Source organism: Temnothorax nylanderi, unplaced genomic scaffold (genome assembly GCF_030848795.1).
Source record: "Temnothorax nylanderi isolate EJ_2023f unplaced genomic scaffold, tnyl_v1.0 TNYL_tig0027_pilon, whole genome shotgun sequence".
NCBI classification, from domain to species: Eukaryota; Metazoa; Arthropoda; class Insecta; order Hymenoptera; family Formicidae; genus Temnothorax; species Temnothorax nylanderi.
The window spans coordinates 491576-514606 of NW_027249089.1; the positions used below are offsets into that span (position 1 = coordinate 491576).

Genomic DNA, 23031 nt, shown 5'->3' on the forward strand with positions numbered 1-23031 from the left:
ACGGAGATCGACCGTCGCGCGCCACCCCGATAAAATCTCGCCCTTATCGATTTCTATAAAAATAAATTACTACATTTTTAGAGAGGCATTACATCAGACTTTTCCGATCCGAACCGTCCGCCCGTCCATCCGTACGTCCGCTTATACCTGTAAACGTACGTATCTACGTATGATTTCGCATTTGTACGTGTAATATGTGCTTGCGCATCGCGCGCGCAAATTGGGCCATCACGTATGCGCACTGCCGCATCCGCGAGATCGGATTGCCCGAAAACGATGAACGCGACAATCTCGCGACGGGCTTTAAAACGACGATAAAGTACATAATCGAAATAATAGCTCTGAATAATAGAAGCGTGCGCGCGGCGCCGCCGCCGCCGCCGCCGACACGAACGTTTCTGCAAGCGCAGAAAATCTACCGATGTTTAGACGTCGTTTCGGGCCTCTGCGCGTCGCCCGGGTGTATGAAGAAATATGTAAATATGAAATGGTAACTGCCGCTATTGCACGAGTTGCACAAGTTCGTATCGGATAGGAATAGGTATTTGAAATTTATCGTATCCACAATGCGGCGGGACACCTGCTCACACAGCTCTAAATTAAAAAGTCTTAGGATTACTCTACCGCGAAAGATCTTTCCACGGAAGAGCTACATACGTCACGTTCCGCGAAATTGTTTTAGAGGTAAGACTTTATTCGAATTTATTACATCGATTGTAACCATTTTGTACAGTTAAAGTATCTCTTTTTTCTTCTTTTCTTTTAACAATGAGTTTATACAATAGTACAATGTGTCCAGGTACTATTGACGGGAAGGCGAGGAAATGCCCGCGGAAATACGAACATATAGGGTAAAAGTAAATCGTGATTTCGTCGAATCTTATTCCCCTAAGAGACTGAATCACTCAAAGGTCACCGGTATCGATAGAATCGGTAAAATGGGATTCGTCGTCTCGACCTCCAACGCCGTTGCCATACAATCGCTGGCAGCCTCCACTTCGCCCAACGATTCCAACACCATTCCCAAATTGTACCTGAAAAATATAACACTCTTTGTACCGTCCATAACATTAAATAATAATATATAAGCAAATAGATATGCCTACATATACAATATATATACATATATAAATAACAAATTATAAATAAATTATATATAATATATAAATTATATAAGTATATATAATTAAATACCAATATCAGAAAGAACGAAATTGATAAGATACGCGTATCAAATCCATTTGTATTTCAACACTCGATTTAACGTGATTTTTAAGATAATTGACTACCCGATTACCAGAATGCTCGATTATCAGATATAACGTCGTGAAATTATAAGATAATAAGCGACCATTGGCTTGTGCCTCGAAGATATCGCGATAATACATGTTACGGTAATCAATTGAAGCCATGTAATACCAAGTTTGATGAGAATTTGGATCGAAATTATAAGATAATAAGCGACCATTGGCTTGTGCCTCGAAGATATCGCGATAATACATGTTACGGTAATCAATTGAAGCCATGTAATACCAAGTTTGATGAGAATTTGGATCGATTTTCGCGGCATCCCTCAAGGTTTTCTCAGCCAGTCTCTGACTACCCAAGTAGTGATAGACAAGACCCTGCAAATAATCAGATAAAGTATTAGATTTGTAAATCTCTATCCAGTACTGCACAAGTTTATAAAATTGAATGAAATGCAAAAAGCTACAAAAATATATATGTATAAAAATTAATATTTGCAGCGCAATAATTATTACCAGGTGTTGTAGACTTTTTATGTGCGAAGGATTAATTGAAACAGCATTTTGGTAGCATTGTTTCGCTTCCGTATACTCCAACTTGTACTCGTGCAGAAGGCCACGCTATAAAGAGTAATTGTATCTGATTATCAACATTGTATAACAATCTCCGAATGAATCATATAATCTGAATCGTCAAACACACAGAGGCTCACGATAATAAGATTCGAGCTATTATACCGTATACATAATGTGATGACTCAACGGGAAGATATTGGTGGCCTCTTGGAGGGACAGAACGGCGCCGTTTGGTTGGTCCAGGATAAGGAAAACCTCGGTGAGCAGGAGCCAGATCTGCAATTGCAGCAGCCATGCTCTCTGCGGCCCTGGCTTCGGTGTGAACGAGCTAATTGACGAGGCAACCTCGGAAAGGGCTTGTTCGACTCTCGAAGCGGCTAATGATTGCGCATGCAGGGAACCTATCGGAAATTATTGTCTTTCGTGAGATTTTGCAAGACATATGAAGGGTCTGTAGTTTTTTATATTAAAATTAATAATGAGATTGGAAAATTAATAATTTTTATTTAACAGAATGCTGGAATATGTTATTGGAAAATGCGATGAATGATTTAATCTGTTTATAAAATGATATAATTGTGCTATTTCTACCTAATGTTATCTAATCTATAATACGCGACGTATAACTTACTAGAATCCTTATCGGACATTTCTGACGTGTAAAGCTGAAAGACGCTTCTAGTCTCGCTGCGCTTTTCGCTCTGTTGTTCATTACAATTAACGTTCGTTTGATCTTCGTAAAGATTTTTCCACAAATGTAGCATATGGCTGATGGTATATAACGCGTCGACGCCGCCGATACTTCGTAATTCGAGATGCGCTTTTATATAGAGGAAATTTAGATTGTCCGGATATTCTTCCAGTACGCTGTTTATCACGTGCAATGCCTCAGAATACTGCTTATGCGCCGACAGGAGTAATGCGAATAAATGCAACGACGGAATGTGTTCTGCTCGTAGATTCAGCGCAATTTTTACGTGCACAATGGCGTCAGTTATTTGCCGGTTTATTGCATATTCGTGAGCCAGGTAATACTCGGCTAGATGGTCGTTGGGATCGCATTGTTGCGCCCTATTCGGAAAAAAATACGGTCTTTCATTAATTAAATAAAAAGAATCTACGAGAGAATACCGTTTCTTTATTAGTTGTACATCGAGTTACGTGAAAAATACGTACTTCTGAAAGCAATCCAATGCAGCGTTTGTATGGTTCACTTTGTCCTGTTTTACGATTGTGTTCGTGGAGAGCGTACTGTGGCCGATTCCAATGTACAAATGACATCTAGATTGCATCCCCTGTGGACTTGCCATCTCTCGCTGCAGAGCCTTTTGGCTCCATTCGACACCTTCGTTTATCTGTTTGAAATCGTCAGCATGAGAATATGCTTTTTAAATTTAAGTAAAAAAACATAGGTGATAAAGTTTACTTACCATGTTCAACTGCTCGTAACATAGCCTCGCAGCCAACAGACAAGGCATTACTTTCTGAGGCGATAGCCTGGCGACTACCTTCAAAACTCTATACGCGTGCATGTATCTCCCCATGCTTATGAGGCATAGCGCGTACTGCGTCCATATATGCACTTCCTCGTGAGAGAATTTCATCGCTCTTTCGAAGGACTGTCATAAAACGTTAAATTAAATATCCGAGTAATATATAAATTTTGTTGTCACGATAAAACGATGATAGACAAGAAAATCTCAAAACCTCGTGTAAAAGTTCCACTTGACTCCATCTGACGACGACAACCGTGAGTAGATCGTAGATAGCAGTAGCATTCTCGAACGCGTGTATCCTGGCTTCCTTGAATTCGGGCGATTGGCTAAGGACGGCGTCCCTCACCGCCATCGCCTCGCTGATCAACAACAGCAAAATCGTCTCCTCGTATTCGTTCCTGGGAACGAACATATTCGGTCCCGCGTACTTCTTTGGTTTCCACGGCGAATCCGACGGATTGACGCCCGAGTAATGATTCGCTCGTCTACTCACGGCTGCTGCGACATCAATATCAATGGATTTTTCTTTCCCGAGAAAGGAATGTTCTGTCATATTTATGCGGTCATCATACCCGTTGTGTCGGTTTGTCCCTCCGGTGGTTTGTAATCGGTGCCGTTTATACCGCGTAGCAACACTTCCGCCAACTGTCTGGTCAGCGTTACCCGCAGGCTCTGAGTGGTCGTAGATTCAACAGCAGATAAAATCTCCCTGTCGGAATTGAAACAGATTAAGCTATCCATGAAAAGTATTATATAAGCGATAATTATAAATACCGCATTATAGCAAGTATTTTTCTTAAATTAATAAACCACAAAATAATTTTTTTTATATATTATATAGAAACTGGAATTATAGAGCACATAATTAATACATACCTATAACGGTTAACAGCGGCTTGTACGTTGCTAGTTTGAATGTACAATATCGGTGCTCTTTGCAGCACAGTCTCCAAAATGGGGCCGATATGCTTTGTGGAAACTGGAGTTGGTGTGGAGTACGTACCTATAAATGAAGAAGCATTAAAATGCTAAAGGCTATACATTTTCCATCAGATTAAACCTCTGCCAGTTACCTGTATTATTCGTGTTTATAGTGGAAATACCATTTTGTTGCTGCATAGCAATTTTATCTTGCTCCTGCAAAAAGACCAGCGTCAAGTCGCCAGAAATCTCGTAACACTTGATTATCTGCTCTTGCCATTCTGTAATCTTGTATTTCGACTTAGAGTTTGGTGGTAGCCTTTCCAGACAGAGACCTGGGATGAGTAATAGTTTACAATACCATCAATCAGAAAATACTGAGACATTTATGTCAATGCAGGGGAAAAAAACTAAATTTAATATGTAAAATATGTAAAATAAAATTGAAATTTCCAATCTTAGTGGCCAAAAACATGTGATAAAATACTTTACAACTTATTATAGCTTTATTCCTTGTGAATAATAAGAATCTTCAAATTGTGCTTGTCCCAAACTCATCGCAACTAAATTTAGTCATATTTGATAGAAACAAGTGGATGAAATTAAATATCAAAAAAGCAAAATCATAGAACATTTATTTCGTTTGAGAGATTTCTTGAGAGAATTCTAAATATTGAAGAATATACAAATGAGATAACATATTAGTATATATTCTTAAGTACATAAAAGCATTTACAAGCAAGCTTCTATATTGTGATAAAGTGGATATAGTTATAAAGTGTGCAATACATATTAAATGTGCGTTAACTAAATTAAATTTCTAAATAGAGATGCAAGCGAAACGAAGCAAACAAGCATACAAACCTTTGATCGCGTATGATTCAGCTATAATGCGCAGTCTTCGGCAGGATAAATGTTTGTCAGTGTCTAAAGTAAACGATCTTTCTTTCTCTAAATCATACACAAGCCATAGTAATAAATGAATATATTGGATAACAAGAAATTTATGAATTAAATAAATGTGTCTAATTAACTCGTTACTAAGATTAGTGCATGAACACGCTAACGGGAAGACAATATATGTGGTAGAATTGTCCAAGTATATAGTCTCAAATTATGCTATCTATTACTAAATGTTTATGCTTAATGCAAATCTTGCACATAAAAAACGATGTGTATATATATATATATATATATACCTATCTAACCACATAACTATCGAACAAAAAACTACTGTTAAGAGAGAAAACACAGAAAACTATAAAGCAAGCTTGTTATATGTGTGTGTGTACCTTTTTAAGAATATTGCACTAAAAACGTACTACTATCGTCAGAAGAAAGAAACAAATAGTTGTCAATTGCAAACCTTTAATTGCATACGACTCTGCTATAATACGCAAACTTCGACAAGGTAATTGCTTTTCTGTGAGTGTGTCTAGTTCGGCTTGTTGATAGTGGTGAAGCGCATCCTCATACATCCCCATCGCATAGTGAAGCTTTCCAAGTAGCAGATGAGCGTCCAGTACAACCAACGCCTGGAACGTCACTCGTTATTAGGAGCAGATCTCATCTCATGTCAGACACAAGTTGATTCTTCTCTGTGAGGTATCTTTTCATGACATTACGGTACCTGTTTATCTTTTTCATTAGCAGCTAGTAACAGGTATTTCCGCGTTTCCGTCAGTCCATTTCGCGCCTTGGCGATATTAGCGTCTATCGGCGGAGTTTGCTCCAAAAAGCTCTCCAATCTCGCTTCCCCGCTTAGGAAATTCGCCAGGCATTCTGTCGTGCAAAATTGACATTACTCAACATTACTGTAAAATTCCTCCTGTATTTAAATGCAAACCGCAGGTTCGGATATTCAATAAAGAATGAAATTTATTTAATATTTAATATCATTTGAAAGAAATATTCGACAGCGTTCATCGATATTATTGCGATACGTCAAACGGTGTATGTTATATAAACATCTTTTCTCTGCGTGTCTACCACGCAGAGCAATTACAGGAGTTTGAAAAAGAAAAAGCGACGTAAATAATAGTGCAAAACGTTGGAACAAAAAGTAGAGGAGAGATACGCGTAACTATACAATTAAATGAAACCAGCGTGACATTTCGTTCACGCAGATGCGGATATCCTTGATCTTTAAATGACGTGACATCTTTTTTTTCCCTCCAACTGTCTCTTTCCCTCTTTCACGCAGAGAGCTCGCAGGAAACAACGGACAACGGGACGTTATCGAAGCGAGGATATACGTGGCGGGGGAGAGACGACGGAATCGCGATTCGCGACCGAGAGGAAGAGCACAGAGGATGGCAGGGGGAGGAGGGAGGGAGGGAGGACGATAGGAAAGGGAAAGAGGAGAGACATTTACCGTTGCTGGGGTACTGCACTTTCAGGTGTTCCGCGAGCTGTATAACCTTCTGCCAGTTGCCATCCTCGCGATTCCGATCGATCTCGGACTCGATGCGGAGAGTATGTCCCTTCTTGCTCGTCATCGCGCACGACGGACGTCGGGCCGAATCACCTGCTGGCGGTCCAGGCCTCAATCGGTGCCGGGCAGCAGCAGCGGCAGCAGCAACGTGAACGTCGTGAACGCGGCGACGTATCGATCATCAGTGGCACTTGCTCGCGCGGGATCAACACGGCCGGTCATGGCACTTGGCGAGGCCAGCGGGCGAGGAATCCCGTCTTGCGCTGCGAACGCGACCGCCCGCGGACACGTGCGCGTGACTGCGCGTGACGAACTGTCACAAACGTCACGGAATCCCGTACGCCGCTCGCACGACCCGTTCCGCGACGGATTTGCATAGCCCCGCGTGAAGTCGGTGAAGTTCGTGCACCCCAGCAGCCAATTACGCGGCGTAATTCTCCAGCTCAGGCCCGTGATTGGCTGCCTCTCCGTGCATAAGCTTTCGAGAATTAGGGTGAAATCACACGATACGGGAATCAGCATGCGGGACAGAGGATGCGTGATTCGAACAGCCAATCAGCGCTCTTCCGCATTCTTCTATCCCGCGCTGATTGGCTGTTCGAATCACGCATCCTCTGTCCCGCATGCTGATTCCCGTATCGTGTGATTTCACCCTCAGTCGTACGTTCTGCAAAATATTATTTATTTTGCAAAAGCCCTAATCAACCAATCGCGTTCATCTATTTTAAACGTGGCGATATGGCGCCTCTTACGAAAAGCGCGAGAAAACGTAACGGAATAGAAAACCAAGCAATCCTCATATTTTTGTCAATTTAAAATCATTTAACAGACATACCGTTTCTCCATTTCTTATTTTATCGTAAATTACAAATGATATGTACAATACATTATAAATATATAAAATACATAAGAGGATATTACCTTTTTCTTTTTACAAGTATTAATTATTCTTGAACTAGTATGTCAAATAATTTTCTGTAACGTTCCTTCCACTTGGCTCGTATATCAGCTATATTATGCTGTAAGAAAAGATGAAAAATGTATATGTATCATCTGTTAAAAAATATATATAGATTGAATATATGTGAAGTGTTACCGTACCTGTAATATATGTACACCTCGTTGCGTGAGTACAATCAGTTCCTTTATTCCATCGTTCGTTATGTCCATGTAGCTTATAGAGTGTACAGGAGCGTCAAACAGTTTTCTGGCGGCCAATTCCCACGTGTCGCCTGTAAACGCAAAGGTCAGGACCTCCTGACCGTAAGTACCGAGCAAGATCTCGTTTTGACCGTCCATATTTATGTCCGCGATACAGCAGCACAGAATACAGTCCGACGATTCGCTGCCGCTCAATATTACGTCCTGCTTCATCCCGTGCTCCAAGATATCTCTGGTGGAAGACGGATACTCGCATCTTAATCGTCATACGCATGAAAAATCTTCAGATACTTATTTTTATTAATTCATAAACTACTTACTTAAAGACAACAGCGTTACTCGTACTTGAAATAACGACGTTTAATTTCGGGAGATCATCCTTCGGGACACATTTCTCGACTGAAATTTTTAATAAATTTGTATCTTTGTCTTACACGCACACGCACATACGATGGACCTAAAAGTCCTAAAATACTTACGATTGACGTCTACAAAGGTTGGTTTACTAATGGCATTCCTATGCGGGAATACTATCACACTCGGTACAGGTTTGTCGTATCTTAGCAGCCAGCTTCGAATAATCTGTAGGTCCACGACGTTTACTATGGCAACTTTGACTAGACCGCATTCACAGCCGACGGCGGTGACCCTCCTGATTTTGCACGTGTGAGACGGTATAAAATATCGAAATAAGAGAACAAAACGCGATTTCGTTTTTTATCATACAAACCGTTTATAATTGTCGTAATAATAAATATTAATCCACAGTGCAATCGCTTGGATGTCATGCAGTTCCGGGAAATATTTCTCGATAGAGGACTCGCTGTAAACGTGGCTCAATTTATCTTCCCTTATCATGTGAATTCTATAATCGCTTCCAGATATCAGCCAGACTACCTGCAAATTTGGAGTTGTGCTGCATCACAAAGCGGCAAGGTGTTCATGATGGCGCAAAGCAATTGTAGCTTATTGACAGTTTAAACTATATATTTCTAATATACCTCCTGTACAGAATTTTCTTGTGGTAAAACGGTATGATACAGATGGTAGGGAGTGTACGATAGCTCCACCATGAGACAATTCTGCGCTATGGCTTCAATCGAACTGCCCTCATCCCCTTCGCCGTCGACCGCACCTTCCGTGTATATGTTCAAGTACCTTTCTATCGTGTCTGTGCTTGTTTTCATGATCGTTATGCCTATCACAAAACTGTCCCCGGTGTCGGACTTGTTGTAAGCGTCGATGGAAATAATTTCTGCTCCACCTGAGGCAGATGAAAGAAAGATTATACATGACGCAGATTGATTATAAAGAAGGTACATCTCCGAACATAATGGTTTACATACTGGGAATGTACGTGAACAGTAATTCCTTCACCATAGGCCTAAGAAACTCCGACGTTTGATGATACTCGCAGGAGTATATCTTCCTTTTCAAGGACGCCACTAATAACTTGTTGGGACTGTTGGGCGAGCACAGTTTGGTCATGGAATAAATGTTGCCCTGCGACGCCAGGGGAAACCAGTGCGCATCTATGAGATTGCTCATCATCGTAGATCTCGTCGGGAAGACTGAAGCTAAAGTGAAATAAATACAGAGGCCAGTATTATCGTACTCCGTTTTTAAATTTAAACGTCTCTAGTCTTAAGATGTTATAAACCAACCACGATATATTAGCGTCTTAAAAAATTACTTAAGACGACCTTGTAAATAAGGCCAGATTTTGAATACGAGAATGACGAACATCTATGGGGGGGAGGGGGGGGGGGCAAAACAAAACAAAAAGAAACGAAATAGACAAACCTCTATCCAGCTATGTCACAAACTCATGCCGAATTGAGGTTAACAATTTGGTACAAGGTGTAACAACTCGTTACAATCGATCATTGAAGAGAACTCGCTGTCTAACGTCGGCCTAACGTCAATTCCGCGTCGATCCCTCGCAATCTCATCCGGTCTCATCGCCGGATCCGAGAAATGCATCGCGATCGCGGCTGCTGCGGGGAAAGTCGGGGGGAGAGGGAAAGGGGGAGAGAGAAAAGTCGTGCCTTCTTCTTATTCGGCAACGTAATTGCCGCGTGCGCGCGGAGTTTCGCAATCGCTTTCGTAATCGCCGTCGCCTTGAGGGAGCCGCCTCAGCCGCCGAGCCGCGGGACGATGACGCGATATACGTGAAAGTGGGTGTTGCCCGTCGCGACGGCACAGTGCACAGTGCGCGCCAGCCACACCAGTTCGGTTCGCGGCACGGCACTCACACAATACGAGTACTCACACGGCACTCGCGCGAGTCACACGGATCGACTACGGACCTGTCTTTACGTCCCGGCATCCCGAGGTTTTCCCACCGACAGGAGATAGAGACCGGTGAGAGGAGCAAGAAACGTAAAAAAGGAGGACCGTCCTCGGCTCGTCTTCCTATCTCGCGTTCGTAACTCGAATCGGTAATATCCTCTTTTCCTTTCTTTCCTTTCCGTCGCGTCCCTATCCGCCCTATCCATTGGTATCGGAGTCGACGGAGCACCGATCCTTGGGGTGAACCGAGCTCCGATCAGTTTAATTGATTCACGTCCATTTCCAACAATGTAGATTACTTTAATCTCGGTTTAACTTTTACTCGTTATCTTTTTCTGGTTCTAAGAATTTAGAAGAAGACAAAAAGTAAAGTAAACCGAGATTGAAGTTAATCTCTACATTGGTAAAAGTAAACAAACTGCTTAAAGCAAAGCTTCTGTCCTGCATAATTCGTCATCCTTAATATTTTTTTCCGTGTGTTAAACGGCAAAAAGTAATTCTATGTTTAACGAACGAAATACAGCGAGTATAGATACTTATACTTGGTAAATTAATTAATGATTAAATTAATCGGAGTTTGAAGCGCGACAGAGCGTGACGCTGAGGACACGACACGACGTACGTTCCGTCGGGAGCCGTCGATCGAAACCGCACCACCGGTTTCCGATCGCTAGCTTCGTCGTGCTTTGTCGCGGTCACCCGCGTCATCACGCCGACTCACGTGAAACGTCAAAAAGCCAATATAGCTGCCGAGTCGATGACGCATATTCGCTCGTTTAACGCTGCATTCTGTTTCGCCAGGTAGCTCCGCGGAGTTTCCTGCGAACCGTCACTGAGGAACGAAGGTCAAGATGTCGCAGCAAAAATATTATCCATTCAAGGTACGGGTACGTGATCGTTCGTAGAAATTGCCGAGTGGCGAGATCATCGCCGGTTAGCGCGACAATTAGCGGCATCGGTCTATTTCCGGAGCACCGACGGGTGTGGAGTCGATCATCCGTATTTTTAACGTCAGCCTAGTTCCCAAGTCGATTCGCGTCCCACCGAAGTTATGACTAATTGAGCGCGAAGTCGCCAAGTAGAATCGTCCTTCGTCATCAAATCGATTTTGACATTCCTCTTGCACGAGGACTGAAGAAAATATACTTAAATGCCTATCAATCATCGTGGGAGTTGTCTCCAATCCTTTTAAATATTTTATATGATTAAAATTTATGTATTTGAGATTAATACGATTCTCTGAATGCGTGATATCCGATTTATAATCATGATTTTAGAGCGTAATATTTTTAAAATAAAATATACTTAAATGCCTATCAATGCCGTGGGAGTTGTCTCTGATTGTTTTAAATATTTTATATGATTAAAATTTATGTATTTGAGATTAATATGATTCTCTGAATGCGTGATATCCGATTTATAATCATGATTTTTGAGAGCGTAATATTTTTTAAATAAAAAAAATATAAGTATATGAATTAATTGTAGCATGTGAAAAGATTACTTTGACTAATCTCTCTGATTAACTTATCAAGTGACCTATTAGAGCATTTTGATAAAATTATTTTTCGTTGTTATCGATGTATGTTGTTATAAGTAAAAAGATTAGATTGGTGATAACGAATTATATATAGTTAGATGTTTTTGTGCTTTAAGCAATCCTGCCGGTTAAATTATCAGAATTTGAGTCGCCCTAAATACAGATTTGTTCAACTCACAATTATTCTATTTGATAATTCGGCAAAATTTTTAATTGTCTGACTTTTGTTGTGTTTCAATTTTGATAATTTGACTTGTTGCGTTTCAGTGCACTCCAACTGTGTATCCCGCCGAGCCATTCGATGCAAACGCGGACGCCACTATCTTGCGTAAAGCGATGAAGGGATTCGGCACGGACGAGAAGGCGATCATCGACGTGCTTACAAAGAGAGGCATTGTACAGAGACTGGAGATCGCGGAGGCGTTCAAGACCATGTACGGAAAAGATCTGATCAGCGATTTGAAGAGCGAGCTGACTGGAAAACTGGAGGATGTCATTGTTGCCCTTATGACCCCGTTGCCTCATTACTATGCCAAAGAGCTGCACGACGCGGTTAGCGGTATGGGTACTGATGAGGAGGCAATTGTCGAGATTCTGTGCACTCTCAGCAACTATGGCATCCGTACGATCGCCACGTTTTACGAAAATTGTAAGATTTTTATTACCTCGATGTATTATGTGCTTATATAGTTAGGTTTTCTTCATTAAGAAATACGTTATTTTGAATAGTGTACGGCAAAACCCTTGAGAGCGATTTGGAGGGCGATACATCGGGCCATTTCAAGAGATTGCTAGTATCCCTCGTGCAGGCAAACAGAGATGAAAATCAAGCGATCGATCAGGCCCAAGCGGTCGCTGATGCCCAAGCGTTATACGAAGCTGGTATGTCGTGAAATTTTTTCAACAAGTTTTCCTTTAGAAAATCTATCTTTATCCGTTAATTGAATAATTGAAACGTTTGGTCGCTTTAAATGTATTTCGTGATGCGCAATGTTCCATTTTTAAATTTTGACATAGGTGAAAAACAATGGGGAACAGACGAATCTCAATTCAATGCAATCTTGGTATCTCGCAGCTATCAGCAACTGCGACAAACGTTTATCGAGTATGAGAAACTATCGGGGCATGACGTAGAGGTTGCCATAAAGAAGGAATTTTCTGGCAACATCGAGAAAGGCTTACTTGGAATAGGTAAATAACTATTTACATATTTATTCAGACTGTCACGAGTATGCCATATTAACATTCTTATTTACAAATCACTTACAGCTATTAATTTCATAATGTGACTAGCCCTTATGTTTCATGTTTCTTGTAAGTAAACACGCGCGCCCAGAATCAATTGTACTTGTTCGATATATATAATTGTGCGTTCCAGCGTGAAATACGAGCGGTTGAAATAGCAGTTCAATGCGAGGAAATTATAAGTTTTTGAACGCAACGGAATATCAATAATCCCAATATAACACGATATCATGAGTCGAACTTTCCGTAAATACCTGACAACCTAGACATTTACGCTTTCTGTGAACTTTTGTAAAATGAAAAATATTTTCGCAGGGCAGAGGCAAGTTATTGCAGCAAGATTTTACTTAGCTTTTGTTTACCCGTTTGTAAAAATATTAATATGATTGTTGTTGTGATTGTTAGATAATTAGAGTTAAACATTTTTGGACACGAATATGTACCCCGACAACACTTGTTAGTAGCGTAAAGTGTAGGCACACCCCCAAACTTTTTTCATCCTCTGTTCTTTATTGATGTGTAATAATCTAATTTCCTGACTCTTTTTAATCTTAAAATACTAGTACAACTTTTGATTTTAATGAAAAAGATAAGAATATCTCTATTATTGTGTAATAATTATTAAAGAGACGTAATTTGATTCATAAATTGCATGAAAATGGTGTGAATACCTGTGTGGTGTTGAATTCTTTATATATTATGTTATTATATACATATCTCCTGACAATGTTGCATGGCAACTATTACATATAACATACAAAAACATTTGTTACTACATCTGTATATTTCACACACAAATGTAGTATAATCTACATATACAAGATCCGGATTGAAAATGCCATATGAGCGTAGTATAACTCTACAGCATGGAAAGAGAATGCTCCCCTTATCAGTTTATCATATTTCTCCAGATTTTTCATTGCATTAACGTATAATCGATACATGTAACGTTACAAATTATCTTAATTTTTGGTCGACAGTGAAATGCGTGAAGTCAAAAGTTGGATTTTTCGCTGAGCGTCTGTACGCCAGTATGCACGGCATAGGTACGAAGGATCGGACACTAATCCGTATCATTGTGTCTCGAAGTGAAATCGATTTGGGAGATATTAAAAAGGCATTCGAAGAACGCTACGGAAAGTCATTGGAGAGCTGGATAGCTGTACGTATTCCAAATTATGTGCTTCCAAAAAATTCGTTCTATCATCTAAATTATATTTTTAAATCGGTTGCAATAAATTATTAACAAGTACATATATATATATATATATATATATATATATGTTACAGGGAGACACTTCGGGAGATTACAAGAAGGCACTTCTTTCCTTGGTCTCCACATAATTTTGATGAAGCTATTAAGGATCCAGGTGCACACTTGCCTATTAATGCATTATCTACGAAAAACAACTTTATATATTTCTACATGGATTCCAGCTTAATATTGTTTAGTGTACTAATGAGGAATTAGAAAAGGTACCTTGCTGCATTTTTGAATACTTCATCATTTTTGTAATACTTTTTTTGAAATTTTTACTTTGTATTAAGTAGGCCAGTAAAATTTTACGACGTTCTGCGTTCCAATCTCGTTCACATATACATAAATTATATTTAATTAAATTATATTTTATATATTCTTATTTTTATCAAAAGATTTACATAAAGAATCTCAAAGTGTAAAAGAGTGAGAAATAATTGAGAAATCAATGAAAATAAAATTAAAAAAAAACATTCTATACGGTTTATTTATTTCCTCGCCTTTTGTTCACATATATAAATAAAAATTAATATATGTGTATGTGTGTATGTTTGCGTGTAAATCTAAGCATACTTACAGAAATAACAGTTTATAAAATAAATTAAAATATTACAATTTAGAACATTTTCATAAAGCATATACGTTTATCGAACTAGAAGAAAAAGTTCATTTGTGTATTATTAATTCTGCATATACAACAAACTACAAATATATACAATCAAATATCCATATTATGAACTAGATTAATGTCAATAAAAGTAAATTTTCTCCGAATTTTACTGTTTTTTTACTGTTCGCATTTGTTGTTACACTATGTACAAAGTAAAAAGACAAGTGAAAGATAGTCGATAGAACATTTTTATTCTGCTCATGCAATTAGAAAAATAATGTGGTCTCGGAGAAAACTTCACAAATATGAATATTGTTTGATTCATGTCCATAATATCGGCAATTAACAGTATTTTCCATAGTCCATACATATCAATGAAGTTATAACTATAATTTGTACGTTAATTGCACATATAAAGAAAATATTTTTTCAGCGCATGAATTACTGCGCCTGGTTCTGATTGTCAATAATTATTAAAGTTATTGAAAATATTTTTTGTTTTATTTTTAATCACTTTTCCTCTCACGCTACTTTCCCACTATTTTATATTTGATCACGCACATATAAAATGAAAATGTCATTATTTTAAATTAATTGTGCACACACATTTTCAATTTAAATATGCATAAATGTGATACAAATAAGGAGAGCAGCCAAAAAGAAGAAATGAAAAGATTGAAGAATACGGAGATTCCATTGTAAAATAAACAAACTTTGTAAAACAAATCTCTTCAAAACAGACATTTCTAGAAAATTATCCTGCCTTTTCTCTTTTTTAACATTTTCGTTTCTTTCAGCCGACCGCTTCTTCGGACAGATGCAGGAACTAAAAACGAGAGGATATTGTTTCAGTATTTTAAACATATTGCATATTTTAGACATTTATACAAAATTAATAATAAAAATAAAGTAGAACCTTTATTATCCGAAAAATAGAATACATTAATAGAGGAGATAGAAACGTGTTTGGGTAATCAAATTATTGGACAAATTTTTAAAAAATTTTGCATACTCGCAATTTCATATGTACATTTATTTTAAGAGATTATACAAAAATACGGATAAAATACGTGATATTAAATATGTAGGTAGTAAAAGAATCTTAGTAAACAAATGATTAACCAGTAGTTGACGGCAAATTCCAACAGAAATTACAGCAAATTGACACTTATTGAACACAGGTTAATCTAATGTTAATCTAATCAGGTTAATCTGATGTAAACTTGTAGTTCCATTTTTCTCGCAATCATCTTTTTTGACAAAATTTTATCATATTTCTATCAGCATTCTATCGACAGCGACAAATTCTCCGTGAATTTGTAACTTTCTGTCGACAAAATTTGCCAGACACTATACAAAAGTTTTTTCAACAGACTTATCTACTATTGGGGATAATATATAATATACATAATAGTTTTGCTTTTATACTTTCTCTTTTCAAATTCTTTTAAATTGTTGTCAATTTTCATACAAATTTGACCTCATTAATTTTATTTCTTTTCATATTTCAGACAATTTGTCTGAACAAAACATCTTTTAGTGTCACAAAATTTTGACATTGAAGAAAAAAAGGAGATAATATTGTATTATTATTAAATTCTATATAAATAAAAAATAATAAAATATATATAAATACGTTATTAAAATTATCAGTTCAACGTAATTTGAAATAGTAGAATACTCAGATATAATATTACTCGGATAATACATTGGTTCTACCATATTACAATTTATCAATCGATATTTCTTCATCAATTGATAGGTTTGAACTTATGTATTAGAAAATTTAGGAACCTTGATTATCAGTGACATTTTTCTTTGGGCGTCCTCTAGGCCGACCGGACCCCTTTTTTTGACCCGCCAAAAACGGATTAAACATCGCAGGCATTCTCTGAAAACACCTGAGCGCTGGTGTTGTCATCATATTGTCTATGGGTGGCCATGGTGTTTTAGGTATCGTATGAAACGTCGTGGACTCACAAACCGTATGTAAGTCAAAGACATCTTTCCTGAAAAGTATTTCCAAATATGTATTTGTTCGTTAATAAAATCTATGTTCTAATCTATATGTATATATGTATACATATATAAATTTTTTAACAGGTCGAGTTACATTCATTATATTTACCCATTTTCTTCGGTTTGCTTATAAACATAAGCAAATGGTCCATTTTGTGGAACATGTCGCAGAATATACTGGCCAGGAGCCAAGGACGCTAATCCTTCGATTATATTATACAAAACGCTTAGAGAATCTTCTACCTTGACATTATAAAGTCGTTTCATCTCATTGCTCAGCGACATTGTTGTAAGCCTTTCTATTTGTATTACTTCTGCAGTGTTAGTTTCTATCCTAACTGTAATGATACAAAATTTTATATGTAGAATATAATATAATCATGTGAACGGTTCCATATAGGAGCATTTGTATAAGAGCGATCGATTATTCAAATCTTAGATTCAATCCTGATCCTCATCCCTTATATATGCCTTGTATTATTTATAAGAGGCTGATTAAAGAATTAAAAATTTTGAATAAGAGAGTATGAGGTTATTGAGATTGTAATCTGTTTCGAGAACAATAAACTAATACACATACACATAATAATTATAAAATAATACCTCTAGCTAACGATGTGTCTGGTCTAAATTTCAATGAAGCCCATTGGTGCAAGCCTTCCTCCAATGTTACAGCTTCAGCTCCAAGTCCTATCTGATGCTCCATCCTCGGTGCTAATATTAAAAACTCTGATTCTCCGTTTGGCAACATCTGACGAAGACAAATTCCATATTTTATAATTCGATACCGATTATTAATAGGAACAGTATGAGAATACTCTTACCTCAATGCCATCCGTCTTTGTACGAACCAACATTTGATATTCCTTCACGCCGTGCTTTATTCGTTCATGCTGTGGAGATTCCGCTGGCCCTATTGTGAAAAGCTTATACGACACATTTTGTTTCATATCCATCTTAAAATCAGTTTTGCCATTTGCTGGATTATCTGAATTTCCCGGTTCATCTGTATCTGATAAATACAAATCTTCTTCAGAGTCCTTAAGATAATTATAAAATGTACTATCGTTACTATCCGAGTCCGAATTTGCAGCCTTCTCAGATTTGTCTTCTTTTTTCGTACGTTTTGTTCTAAAATATTCATCATGATGTATACATAATATATATCGATTTTTATGCAATATTATACTTTATGATATATATGCTTATACTCACTTTTCTGATGATTCACTTTCAACCTCAACGAAGAACTGTCTAAGTATATATTTATATACCGAGGTATTCTTTTGCGGTATAGTGGCGGCGGTAGGTGGTAGTCTCTTATCGACATAAACAATATTCTTTCCATGGTGCGATTTCACGACCACTGGTATGAGCCACGAGTTTGAATAATCCGGATCTATGTTGTTCAACAGACACTTGAGGCCACTAGACGAAATAACAAAGTCTGCATCAGCTTTTCTCGCAAGACTCTCGCAATATGAATCCTCGCTCACGGGTAATCTGAAATGTTGCGTCACATTGTCAGGCGCGGCGCACACAGGGTATCTTCTGAGCAACTCGTCGTGATTCGTAAATAACGAAACTTTTACCAGATCGAGTTTCGGCAATGTCACCTTCGAAAAGGTTCCCTAAAAATGATAAAATAATTAAATGCACATTCAAATTGAGTACGTCGGATAAATATCGATATCATGTTGTGATAACTTGCCTCTCGTAAACAAGACATGAATGTTACTTTAATGGCTTTGATTCTAAAATTATTCTTCTGCACAGAAAGTGGTATATTCCTACATCCAACATAAAATTTCGGTAACTTTTTAAATTCCTGCATTTTTGCTTTCCATTTTAATGCGACGAATTTATTACATTTGATCAACCAGGGAAAAGAATCATCCCACTTGTTCTTTGCAAACACTAAAAATTCTTTCTGTTCTTCAGATATTGTCTCCTGCAAGGTCTGGAAAAAGTTAATTCCAATTTCAATACATAAAACAGAAGTTTTTTAAAATTGTTGCTCATACATGAAAATAAAGTCAAACTGTTTTTCGTTTTTTTTTCTGTCTTAACCAGTCCAAATTAAGAATATTAAAATGCTCAATGATATTTATTCACCATGTATTCTTGCAATTCCTCCCTCTCTTCGTCGTTCATTCCCTTTCTTTCATTGCTAGATAATCTCAATAAAACTCGAAGGCACATAGCTTGCTGTTCTTTACTCAAATGAGACTTTCTAGGAAAATAAAACGGTAATTTTCTTATTCCAGGTACATAAAACTTGTGTTTTTTCACACGAGTGTTACTCCCGTGCTCGACTTCTTCCTCATCCTTGTCCTCCGTGTCAGTGGAAAGTACCTCGCCATCCTCATGGAGGTACTTTTTAATCAACTCTACATTGACATTGTCATACTCGCTTTTGATATCATCAAACGGATCTGTGAAGCAGTCGTTCATGATTCTATACATCGCGCTTTCGCGCTCCATTCTCTCGTCCCTGATGAATACATTGTCTATCATGTCCTCCAACGCAGGATGCCTGCAACAATGCGACAATATTAAATAGTAATATACAAAAACATACGTTCATATTAAATACAAATAAAATAAGTACAAAATATAAATATAAACAAATTAAAAAAATTATCAAAGCACGTGTTTGACGCACGTGTCACATCGCAATCATTCGATAATTATGGAAAAAAAAATTGTACTCCAATCGTACAAATCGTAATCATAAACAGAATAAATAGAAATTGCAAAATCCATTTATACAAGATTCCGTACGCTTTGACGCTTGAAATCGTTGCACGTACCAGTCGAGGTTCCGGAATCTCTCCATGTTCGAACGATACTGTTTATATGGTAATAGGATTGTTCATATATTAAAACATGTTTTTCGTTCGTCACGGTCGACGAACAATAACAATAAGCTGCGTTGGCCGACAAAACATTTCACGCTGAATTTAGACTAGATAATTTTCTTTTTTATATTATTCTTCACGCTTCCCAATGCTTTCCTTGTCCGCTTCCACTGTTTTTTCGCGTGCACAATGCACATTGCACGCGTTTTTGTTGTCCTGAGTGCAGAAAGTGTGGCGATTCGCTTTCAAAGGGCGACGCAGTGCGAGCACGCCGAGCACCAATAAGTGTAAAGAGGTGCAGGTAAAGCTGCACCGCCTGCACCTGCAAGTTAAAAAACTTATCTCTGTCAGCTGGATAAATAATAATATATTTCTCCCTGTTAAATCTCTGTTTATTTTGTTAGATAGCCGAGTCGTATGAACGGTTTCCATTGAAAATTGGATGATTTAATTAAAATCATCCGTAGTGTCTTGTCTCGCGGAGGTCAGCGGAGTTACGTCAAGCGCGGCTGGAACGATCATTTCGGCGAAATGAATTTCGGAAGGGTTGCTAACGTTAACGTTTTTCGCAAAATTCGACAGCTCGGTAAGTCTCGCGCAAGTTTCTGACAGTTTCAAGCGTGCGCTCGCTTCGTTTCGCGAGCTAGACTGAATTTTTCGTACCTAACCTAAAAAAATGCGTTTACATAATCTTTTGATAAACCGAGAGGATATCGTGCAGTAAATTTTAACTGAGTTTCTAGTGTCTAATTTTATTTATTATTTATTTTATTGTTGTATTACCTATTTTATTTTTTATTTCATATTAACACATCTTTATTATATTGTTATTATATCTTTTTACTAATTTCATGATTTATATTTGAAAGGATCAATGGTCAAAATGTCGTGACAACTGTATTAACTAACAGTGGCCAGTTGGTCGAATAACAAATCATTGTTAGTTATTTACTGTCAAAGCCAAGTTTTATGCCATTGCTTTAAAATTATATGGTAATCGACGATTCTGTTGCAGAGACATTGGTCAAGCCTGGCGGTTTACTTGTGCGAAGCTGCAATCCAACGCAATTTCCCAAGTCGACGTCGAGTCTCACGAATCTGAGCCGCTCTGTGATTCCTAACGCGAGCAATTATCCAAAATGCCGTATTCTGTCCAAGGTTGTCGGTTCTAGAACTTCTACTCCAATTTTATTTCTATTATCTATTTCTATTTTCTAAGAAAAATAGGAATAGGTAGGTATGTTCACAAAATGTACTTTACTGTCGTATCTCTTTCAGCTGCCTGCACAATCCACGGTCAGCATGACCCAAACTCGTGCGGCAAGCGCTCAAGGCGATCACGTACGATTGTGGGTGATAGAGAGAATAGTGTCCGCATCCTTCCTGTCGCTAATACCCGCCGCCCTGATCTTCGAAAATAAATTTATCGATATATTATTGGCAGCTGCCATTGTCATCCACACACATTGGTAATTGATATTCTCTGACAGTTTATAAAATTTCTTTTTTCTAATTTAATTTCGTATAAATTTCTATTACGGAGCATATTAATCTGAAGGAATAATTTTATTACGCAGGGGATTGGAAGCTATCGTTCTTGACTATGCACGGCCCATCGTGGTTGGTACATTAGTTCCAAAAGTAGCGTTCTTGATGCTAAATCTATTATCCGCCGCTACTCTAGCCGGCCTGCTTGTGCTGATCTATAACGGCCCTGGCCTTACAAAGGTCATAAAAAATGGCTGGGCAATAGGTAAAGATAGACAGAAAGCCAGTTAAATATGATTATTACAGCAGGAACAATTTGTTTGTGTTACATATATGAAGAACTTTTTAAGACGGTAGCTTATAAATTTATTCCGGAATAAATTATTTACTTATTCAACAACTTTTCCTCTTTATACTACCTAAATTTTCGTATGTGACTTAGAAATTGAATAACAGTGAGTTATGAATGTCTAGTGAAGGATATTGTAAAGGATTGTAATTTATATAGTATGTATATATGCGAATTAAAAACAGAAAGATATAATTAATGCCATTAATATTTATGCTACAAATCAATGATAACAAACAATATTTTTTTCCGTTATTGTCATTATATATGGATAATAAATGTACAACAGGCCGGACAGGTCAACAGTGAGTTAAGTGAGATTTAATTGCCGGTAGAGGTAGAGGTAGCAGCCTTGTCTATGAAGGTCGCCAGTTTCACATCCCTCTGCGACAGTCCGCTCACGTCGTGGGACGACAGAGTAATATTTACTTTATTGTAAACATTGAACCATTCGGGATGGTGGTCCATCTTCTCGGCTTGTAAAGCTACCCTCGTCATAAATCCGAAGGCCTAGAAATCGAATTGCGTCGCCAGGTAGCTGGACAAACCCATGACAGTTTGCGAACAGCAAAATTCGACATACCTCATTGAAGTTTTTGAACACAAACTCCTTGTAGATCGCATCCCTGTTCGCTTGGACGGTCCATCCCGTCGACAGCAACGGGCTCAAGTTCTGCTCTCTTTCCTCCGGAGTTAGTTTACTCTGATAAGGATCAACAGAGAAAGACTTCCATAAATTGTCATAATTTATATTCTTTTATATAATTACGATCAAACATAATTCGCCTAATATCTTTTTGTTCGTTATTTGCGACATATGTGGCACAGTGCCTTTATATAATCCTCATTAATATCTTCGTTTAAATATCGTTCAGGATGTATGCATACAAATGTGACAAGATTTGTGTAACAAGTGGCTGACCATCGCCATATCACTTTCACTGCGGAAGGACTCGCCCAAGGATTTTGTACGTCCCAATTACTCGATCGAAATTCTTTTGTCCAAACACTCTGAACAATCTGCGAGTTCGCGGCAAATCCGACGAAGGGCTTACCATCTTGGCTCTCCTCGAGACAGCGGCGGATAAATCTCTGCGGTCCAGAATGCGCGATATGCACTTTCGAACGTGATCCCCTCCACTCGCGCGCCTGGTCAATACGGCTATCATTTTATATCGATGGCTCGTTCTCTATGTATTCTTAAGAAACTGGATTTCTCGCCGTATCGCAATTTCGCAATCATGCAGCGGACATGATAAATGGGTCGTTTTTTTCGCAGCGTGTTTAAGAAAGACGAACCAATTTCTAAACGATTCCCTAACCTCTTGTTTCGTTGTGGATCCCGCCGTATCGGTTTCCATATCAAGGACAAGTTAAAATGTTGATAAATATACTGATAGAAATAAATGCCTTGTACAAATAATTCCGAAAAACAAAGAAATAACTTCTCGAATATTATTTTCGAATAGGATATTTTTTAATATAATTTTTTTTTCATTTATTCCATTTCATTTAACAGATTGTGTATATATAG

General features: G+C 38.0%; 6 protein-coding genes across 15 annotated transcripts; 2 read left to right on the forward strand and 4 right to left on the reverse strand.

The window, feature by feature from the left end:
• Nucleotides 1-673: 673 nt before the first annotated feature.
• Nucleotides 674-7103, reverse strand: Ttc7 (tetratricopeptide repeat domain 7). Of its 5 annotated transcripts, none has more exons than XM_071701790.1 (15): nucleotides 6615-7103; nucleotides 5871-6022; nucleotides 5607-5775; nucleotides 5105-5167; nucleotides 4393-4575; nucleotides 4196-4322; nucleotides 3892-4028; nucleotides 3531-3817; nucleotides 3254-3442; nucleotides 3000-3178; nucleotides 2455-2894; nucleotides 1986-2224; nucleotides 1764-1868; nucleotides 1534-1625; nucleotides 674-1034 (listed from the first exon to the last, which is right to left on the reverse strand). In XM_071701790.1, exons 1-15 carry the CDS (start codon nucleotides 6736-6738, stop codon nucleotides 902-904), a joined length of 2619 nt encoding a protein of 872 aa, XP_071557891.1. In that variant the 5' UTR covers nucleotides 6739-7103; the 3' UTR covers nucleotides 674-901. The 5 variants fall into 5 exon arrangements, with proteins under 5 accessions (XP_071557891.1, XP_071557889.1, XP_071557890.1 ...); XM_071701788.1 differs by having other exon boundaries at nucleotides 5105-5191; XM_071701789.1 differs by having other exon boundaries at nucleotides 3531-3814; nucleotides 5105-5191; nucleotides 6615-7101.
• A 214-nt stretch (nucleotides 7104-7317) lies between these two features.
• Nucleotides 7318-10981, reverse strand: LOC139770094 (KICSTOR complex protein kaptin). Of its 5 annotated transcripts, XM_071701798.1 has the most exons (9): nucleotides 9639-9780; nucleotides 9182-9412; nucleotides 8837-9099; nucleotides 8566-8732; nucleotides 8315-8487; nucleotides 8156-8234; nucleotides 7776-8067; nucleotides 7596-7693; nucleotides 7318-7341 (listed from the first exon to the last, which is right to left on the reverse strand). In XM_071701798.1, the coding sequence occupies exons 2-8, from the start codon at nucleotides 9384-9386 to the stop codon at nucleotides 7619-7621; spliced, it is 1254 nt and encodes a 417-aa protein (XP_071557899.1). In that variant the 5' UTR covers nucleotides 9387-9412; nucleotides 9639-9780; the 3' UTR covers nucleotides 7318-7341; nucleotides 7596-7618. The 5 variants fall into 5 exon arrangements, with proteins under 5 accessions (XP_071557899.1, XP_071557901.1, XP_071557900.1 ...); XM_071701800.1 differs by lacking the exons at nucleotides 7318-7341; nucleotides 9639-9780 and adding an exon at nucleotides 10849-10981 and having other exon boundaries at nucleotides 7507-7693; XM_071701799.1 differs by lacking the exons at nucleotides 7318-7341; nucleotides 9639-9780 and adding an exon at nucleotides 9884-9987 and having other exon boundaries at nucleotides 7507-7693.
• Nucleotides 10138-15271, forward strand: LOC139770097 (annexin B9). 2 transcript variants are annotated; one of them, XM_071701804.1, is made up of 7 exons: nucleotides 10138-10199; nucleotides 10929-11008; nucleotides 11935-12316; nucleotides 12397-12549; nucleotides 12685-12858; nucleotides 13893-14074; nucleotides 14203-15271. In XM_071701804.1, the coding sequence occupies exons 2-7, from the start codon at nucleotides 10979-10981 to the stop codon at nucleotides 14254-14256; spliced, it is 975 nt and encodes a 324-aa protein (XP_071557905.1). In that variant the 5' UTR covers nucleotides 10138-10199; nucleotides 10929-10978; the 3' UTR covers nucleotides 14257-15271. The 2 variants fall into 2 exon arrangements, with proteins under 2 accessions (XP_071557905.1, XP_071557904.1); XM_071701803.1 differs by having other exon boundaries at nucleotides 10144-10199; nucleotides 10929-11014.
• On the reverse strand, nucleotides 14831-19904 carry LOC139770091 (uncharacterized). The gene is made up of 9 exons (XM_071701794.1): nucleotides 19613-19904; nucleotides 18915-19335; nucleotides 18511-18759; nucleotides 18015-18430; nucleotides 17624-17930; nucleotides 17403-17550; nucleotides 16909-17137; nucleotides 16575-16789; nucleotides 14831-15606 (listed from the first exon to the last, which is right to left on the reverse strand). The coding sequence occupies exons 1-9, from the start codon at nucleotides 19636-19638 to the stop codon at nucleotides 15527-15529; spliced, it is 2091 nt and encodes a 696-aa protein (XP_071557895.1). The 5' UTR covers nucleotides 19639-19904; the 3' UTR covers nucleotides 14831-15526.
• An 84-nt stretch (nucleotides 19905-19988) lies between these two features.
• Nucleotides 19989-21692, forward strand: Sdhd (succinate dehydrogenase, subunit D). The gene is made up of 4 exons (XM_071701805.1): nucleotides 19989-20246; nucleotides 20676-20818; nucleotides 20939-21129; nucleotides 21238-21692. The coding sequence occupies exons 1-4, from the start codon at nucleotides 20192-20194 to the stop codon at nucleotides 21437-21439; spliced, it is 591 nt and encodes a 196-aa protein (XP_071557906.1). The 5' UTR covers nucleotides 19989-20191; the 3' UTR covers nucleotides 21440-21692.
• On the reverse strand, nucleotides 21688-22830 carry Pcd (pterin-4a-carbinolamine dehydratase). Its single transcript, XM_071701806.1, has 3 exons — nucleotides 22553-22830; nucleotides 22081-22200; nucleotides 21688-22007 (listed from the first exon to the last, which is right to left on the reverse strand). The coding sequence occupies exons 1-3, from the start codon at nucleotides 22664-22666 to the stop codon at nucleotides 21819-21821; spliced, it is 423 nt and encodes a 140-aa protein (XP_071557907.1). The 5' UTR covers nucleotides 22667-22830; the 3' UTR covers nucleotides 21688-21818.
• Between the last annotated feature and the right edge of the window lie 201 nt (nucleotides 22831-23031).

What these genes read in the sequence shown, in the direction of transcription:
- LOC139770094 (XM_071701798.1), bottom strand. Translation starts at nt 9,386, where the DNA reads ATGATGAGCAATCTCATAGATGCGCACTGGTTTCCCCTGGCGTCGCAG. An exon ending in ACTGTTCACGTACATTCCCA is followed by an intron (nt 9,100 to 9,181) that starts GTATGTAAACCA and finishes CATCTGCCTCAG; the next exon opens with GTGGAGCAGAAATTATTTCC. An exon ending in AGTAACGCTGTTGTCTTTAA is followed by an intron (nt 8,068 to 8,155) that starts GTAAGTAGTTTA and finishes GTCTTCCACCAG; the next exon opens with AGATATCTTGGAGCACGGGA.
- LOC139770097 (XM_071701803.1), top strand. Translation starts at nt 10,979, where the DNA reads ATGTCGCAGCAAAAATATTATCCATTCAAGGTACGG. An exon ending in CGCCACGTTTTACGAAAATT is followed by an intron (nt 12,317 to 12,396) that starts GTAAGATTTTTA and finishes TATTTTGAATAG; the next exon opens with TGTACGGCAAAACCCTTGAG. An exon ending in CATTGGAGAGCTGGATAGCT is followed by an intron (nt 14,075 to 14,202) that starts GTACGTATTCCA and finishes TATATGTTACAG; the next exon opens with GGAGACACTTCGGGAGATTA.
- LOC139770091 (XM_071701794.1), bottom strand. Translation starts at nt 19,638, where the DNA reads ATGGAGAGATTCCGGAACCTCGACTG. An exon ending in AGATTCCGGAACCTCGACTG is followed by an intron (nt 19,336 to 19,612) that starts GTACGTGCAACG and finishes GCATTGTTGCAG; the next exon opens with GCATCCTGCGTTGGAGGACA. An exon ending in AGACACATCGTTAGCTAGAG is followed by an intron (nt 17,138 to 17,402) that starts GTATTATTTTAT and finishes GTATCATTACAG; the next exon opens with TTAGGATAGAAACTAACACT.
- Pcd (XM_071701806.1), bottom strand. Translation starts at nt 22,666, where the DNA reads ATGATAGCCGTATTGACCAGGCGCGCGAGTGGAGGGGATCACGTTCGA. An exon ending in TCTCGAGGAGAGCCAAGATG is followed by an intron (nt 22,201 to 22,552) that starts GTAAGCCCTTCG and finishes GATCCTTATCAG; the next exon opens with AGTAAACTAACTCCGGAGGA. An exon ending in TGTTCAAAAACTTCAATGAG is followed by an intron (nt 22,008 to 22,080) that starts GTATGTCGAATT and finishes TTCGATTTCTAG; the next exon opens with GCCTTCGGATTTATGACGAG.
- Ttc7 (XM_071701788.1), bottom strand. Translation starts at nt 6,738, where the DNA reads ATGACGAGCAAGAAGGGACATACTCTCCGCATCGAGTCCGAGATCGAT. An exon ending in CTAATGAAAAAGATAAACAG is followed by an intron (nt 5,776 to 5,870) that starts GTACCGTAATGT and finishes GTGACGTTCCAG; the next exon opens with GCGTTGGTTGTACTGGACGC. An exon ending in GGGACAAACCGACACAACGG is followed by an intron (nt 3,818 to 3,891) that starts GTATGATGACCG and finishes TTGATGTCGCAG; the next exon opens with CAGCCGTGAGTAGACGAGCG.
- Sdhd (XM_071701805.1), top strand. Translation starts at nt 20,192, where the DNA reads ATGAATTTCGGAAGGGTTGCTAACGTTAACGTTTTTCGCAAAATTCGA. An exon ending in TCGCAAAATTCGACAGCTCG is followed by an intron (nt 20,247 to 20,675) that starts GTAAGTCTCGCG and finishes ATTCTGTTGCAG; the next exon opens with AGACATTGGTCAAGCCTGGC. An exon ending in ATTGTCATCCACACACATTG is followed by an intron (nt 21,130 to 21,237) that starts GTAATTGATATT and finishes TTTATTACGCAG; the next exon opens with GGGATTGGAAGCTATCGTTC.